This window comes from Octopus bimaculoides, chromosome 4 (genome assembly GCF_001194135.2).
Source record: "Octopus bimaculoides isolate UCB-OBI-ISO-001 chromosome 4, ASM119413v2, whole genome shotgun sequence".
Classification (NCBI taxonomy): Eukaryota; Metazoa; Mollusca; class Cephalopoda; order Octopoda; family Octopodidae; genus Octopus; species Octopus bimaculoides.
In genome coordinates, this window is record NC_068984.1 from 91,059,855 (window position 1) to 91,064,902 (window position 5,048).

Consider the following 5,048-nt stretch of genomic DNA (forward strand, 5'->3'; position numbering starts at 1 on the left):
ATGTGTATGTTGTTGTCACAGATCACGTATGTGTGGTTGTGCATGTTTTTATGTATCTATGTTATGAAAAATAGGTAAAGAATACTGAGAGGAAAGTTTAATCTATGACTTTGTATGTATCACTTTCTCTTTCTCTCACTCTCCCTCTTTTACTCTTACTCTCTATATTATATGTTGAGCGTGTGGAAGAAATATAAAAGTTGCTAGAAACAACAGCCAAATCTCCCTTAAATCACACAAAGTAAACGGAATTTTAAAAATCTAATTACTGCACTGGAAAGTTCACATCGAGAAAATTCCATTGATGTAAAAATTTTTACAAAAAAATGGAAAATGTGGATTTCTATACACTTTTAAAAAGGCTTCACACAGACACACAACTTCAGCTTTATATATTAAGATATTGCATTCAATTTATGGTGACAACTCTTATATTCCCTCTAAAATTTACCATTTTTGAATTTATACATTTATGCCATAGCATTAAGTGAGGGAGAAACCAGCCTTAATTGAATGAGGGCAATAGCTCATTATATGTCAACTTTTGTAGAAAACAAAATTATTCTTTCCAATGAAGTATAAATAATTTCAGGCAGATGCTATGACTTAGTGATACATTGAAACAATGCCTGTTATCACATATGAATTCACATGTTAAGATTGATTTGTTTTTTTATTTGGCTGTTCCTCTATATAATTTCCTTTATATCTCACATTTGAAATTATGAAACTAAAATATAGCATATATGGTGATATGTTCAGCATGTATGTCTCCAGTCATTGAATGACTATTCTATCCCCACTAGCTGTTGAACATTAGTTTGCTCTATATCAAAACATCAAACCTATTCTTGTCCCTCCTCATTTCTACATCTTTGCTTACCCAAGTCAATTGTATCAGTTAAAATTACCTGATACTCTTTTGAATTCTGAAACCATCAGGATAAGCCTGAACTTTGGCATCACCATGACCATAATATGTACCATTTTCAGCTAATATAAATTCTTGTCCATGTAACATTTTATTCTATCTTTCAATTTCCATGGTTTTTCACTTACTCCTTCCATTATCTTGAATATTATTCAGTATAATCAGTATAATTACCCAACCACTTGTTTATTTGTTGTATTCTCACATTAATTTCAAGCCACTGTTGATTTTTCATATAATTCATAGATAAGCCAAAGCATCATCATTGTTGTAAGTTAAAGAAAAACAATGAAAACTTTGTTATCTACTGTAAATGTTTCATTTTGAACTTTTCAATCAAGGTTTGTTAAAAGTGAAATATTAAATCAGCTGATTTTGCCCTGAATCATTATGTGGCTTTTGTCTCATGCTTTCACACCTAGAAATGTTATATCAAGTATTTCTTAATGACGTTCCTTCATTTGAAGTCCTTTGGGTGTTTTTGGTGGCAAGCCTAACATGCTGCCCAATTTGACATCACTATCTGCTCTTTGAAGGTTGTTGATGAAGTTTACTCTGTTGTAAGCATTCAGACCAAACTCCAAGTTTATCTCCATAACTATGTTTTGCTTGCAGATGTTGAAATTGGGCATTAATCTCACCAGTCTAGAACTAATCGCATGGGTCATGGGAACTAAACTCCTCTTTCAATGAACAAACTTTTAATTAGTGGAATGTAATGTACAGGTAGGAAAGGATTCATTCAAAAACTCTGTTGATTACTTGTACAATGTAGGATTTATCTATTATTAGCTAGAGGGAAAGGGGCAGTACCCATGACTGCTGCAGGTCCTCCCAGATTGGTGTGATCAAGGGAATTGATGTTTGAGCATTGGCTAAAATTACAATAGTTGTAAGAAAGAAAGATTGGATAAAGGAATTAACATAATAAAACACCAAAAAGAGGAAGATAATTGGGTGGCCCTACATGGAAGGAGTATAAAGCTAGCTAGTTCAGAAAAGCAGATAGAAGAAAATGCATGTCTGCGGACTAGTGGTCGCAGCGTATTCATGAGTGTCTCCATTATTATTATATTTGAGACTATTTGAGAAGGTAGCAGTTTTCAAGGATTTTGTGCATTGTTTACTTGAAGGCTGGTCATACAAGAATGTTTCCCAGATATATGTAGTGATTGGTCTTGATGCTATCAAAAGACACTAAGGTGTTAAGTTCTAATTGGAGCATGTTTTCAAGCTCTCTGTTTATTGACCCAGTATATATGACATATCTAAACTTTGCGTGTTGAGTGGGGATTAAGGACTGTATGTTAACTAAATAACAGGAGTTTTTTTTGTTCAAATCAGTTGAAGATAATTGTGAGATGTATTGTAATTAAGTGTCAGAAAGAGGGTTGGATGGGTAAAGCCAGGAATTAGTCATTAAAAGAATTTGAAAGTATACTTTGAGTGAGTATGTAGAATGCTTATTGGGTGGGGTTATTCCTATTTCTATAACATGTATATTTGGTGGGATTAGTTGAAGGGGTTTGTGAGTGCTAGGGCCCTAATTGTTTTAAGTTTATGTAAGCTGTTTCTCAGTCAGTGTACCGCATCTTTAGCAGGGGAAGTAACTTGTGAGTTTTTATTTATTTATTTATTTTTTTGTTTCTCTTTGTCAGACTTTTGACAGAAAAAACCCTGATGCCAGCATCAAAAAGGGGATATATAACACTAATGATAATCATAGAGATGAGTTACTTATTTGAAATTAATTAGAGTTTAAGATAGCTGACATAAGCATTCTTCATATTTCAGCAGAAAGAAATTTTTTACTTCAGAAAGTTTAACTGTAGTTAAAGAAAGGTTTCAAATGAGAAGAGGTGAGGTGTAACAGGTGTTAATGGCATGAATGAATTCAATAGCATAGTCTTCAGTATGATACTGCTGATAATAATGTTTTCTAACATAGGTAATGTCATATATTTTGTGGGAGAGGTATTGTTGATTATATCAGCATGAGAAGGATGAACTGACCGTGAAACTGACCTTGAGCATTTATATATGCTGGTGTTGTTATTTAGGTAGTGTTTACTGTAAGGGAGATTTGGTTGCCATTTCTTACAAGTTGAGTGAGCATGCAGAAACTCCTTTGCTGGTTTGCATTCATAAAAAGCTACAACAGCTAAGGCACAGCCTCTAGGGATCAATTGATTTACTTGAAATAATAACAAAATCTCCTTTGGATCACTTTCTTTTATTAATTTTTTTGTTGCAGCCATGCTGGAGCACTGCCTTTAGTTGAACAAATTGACCCCAGGACTTATTCTTTGTAAGCCTAGTACTTATTCTATCAGTACTTATTCTAACCGCTAAGTTATGTGGATGTAAACACACCAACATTGGTTGTCAAGTGATGGTTGGAGAACAAACTCAGACACACAAACATATACAAACGGCATATAAAAAACACTATCCGAACCTGGTTGACACCAGGTCTGCCTGACTGGCTACTGTGCCAGTGGCACATAAAAGGCACCAACCGATTGTGACCGATGCCAATACCGCTTGACTGGCTCCTGTGCCAGTGGCATGTAAAAAGCACCATCCGAACGTGATCATTGTCAGGCCTGCCTGACTAGCTCCTGTGTCAGTGGCATGTAAAAAGCACCCACTACACTCTTGGAATGGTTAGTGTTAGGAAGGCATCCAGCTGTAGAAACTTTGCCAGATCAGATTGGAGCCTGGTACAGCTGCTGGCTCTCCAGACCTCTGTCAAACCGTCCAACCTATGCCAGCATGAAAAACAGGCGTTAATCGATGATGATGATATATATGCAACAGGCTTCTTTCAGTTTCTGTCTACCAAATCTACTCACAAGGCTTTGGTCAGCCCAAGGCTATAGTAGAAGACATTTGCCCAAGGTTCCACACATGTGGTTGGTAAGCAAGCTGCTTATCACACATCCACTCCTGTCTAAAAAAAAATTAAGGTGCATAAGATAATGTATTCCCAGATTCATTAAAACTAAAAAATAGGAAATCTCAGCTAGAACATCTTTGCTCAATCATTATTATGAACTAAATGAGCTAAGGAGGAGCTTCTATGCAGGTGTTCGACCTGCTAGAAATAGTAACCAAATCTTTGTCATAGTAGACTCTACTATCTTAAAATATAAGGTTACATAAAAATAAAAAAAAGTGTAGCCCTGAATACACTGTGCATGAAAAAAGATGGTCACATCTGGAATGCCTTTATCGTAAGTTTGAGGCTAAACAACAGACTGAAATAGAAATTATCTGGCAAGCTAGCGCTACAGGTGGGACTAGTCATAGGCCTGAAAAGTGTAATGTGATAGAGCAATTTTATTAGGGAGACGAATTTACAACATATACTCAGGTTGTCTCTATTTCAATTCATTGAGAAACAAAGCTGCTGGGCAAATTTGAATTGCCTCTTCTCTTAAATAGGAACATAAATAAATGAAATAGGAGCCGCAAACCATTTAGTATTGTATAAATTACTGATATGAAAATTACAAAATTATTATAATGCTTCTGAGAAAATAAGATACGAGTTAAGAAACAATATTACTGTAGCTAAACAAAGATAGTATTCAAAAACATGTTCATGGAAGTATTGAGAAGTTGGGAAATATATGATAGGAAATTCTGGTAAATGAGTAAATACCATATTCAGGAGATGTTAGCAAAATTAAAAGAAAAAGATATCTCCCAACAAAATTATCTGCTTAACATTTGGTTACTTACGTTTCAAATAAAGCTTTTTGTTTTTAACAGCCATCGTTATGTTGTCATAGAAACAGTTGCTATGAAAACTTTATTTTCGTAGTTATTAAGTAGAATTTAGGGCTAATCCTTTCAAAATTGTCTGAAATGAAGTATAAAATGTTATTTTATAATTTACTATGATATACAAAGCTTTAAATATGATTTAGCTATTTATTCTAATTTCACTCTATAACGATTTTAGAAAACCGGTTATCAGCATCTGTTGTTTCGTATCTCCCTTCTACATAAATTATTTGTCTAAAATATTGAAATAATTTATCTATATAAATTACCAGAATTATTTAAAACCAGTTTTTAATATATCATATAATATTTCAATTAATTTGTA

General features: G+C 34.0%; 1 protein-coding gene across 1 annotated transcript in view; it reads right to left on the reverse strand.

Annotated features, from left to right (window-relative positions):
• The window catches only part of LOC106883141 (MORN repeat-containing protein 2), a 32,253-nt gene extending 27,390 nt beyond the window's left edge, over positions 1–4,863 (reverse strand). The window contains exon 1 of the mRNA XM_014934032.2: positions 4,679–4,863. Within this exon, the coding sequence (XP_014789518.1) occupies positions 4,679–4,712 (34 nt within the window). The 5' untranslated portion in view covers positions 4,713–4,863. The remainder of the gene's footprint in view (positions 1–4,678) is intronic.
• Between the last annotated feature and the right edge of the window lie 185 nt (positions 4,864–5,048).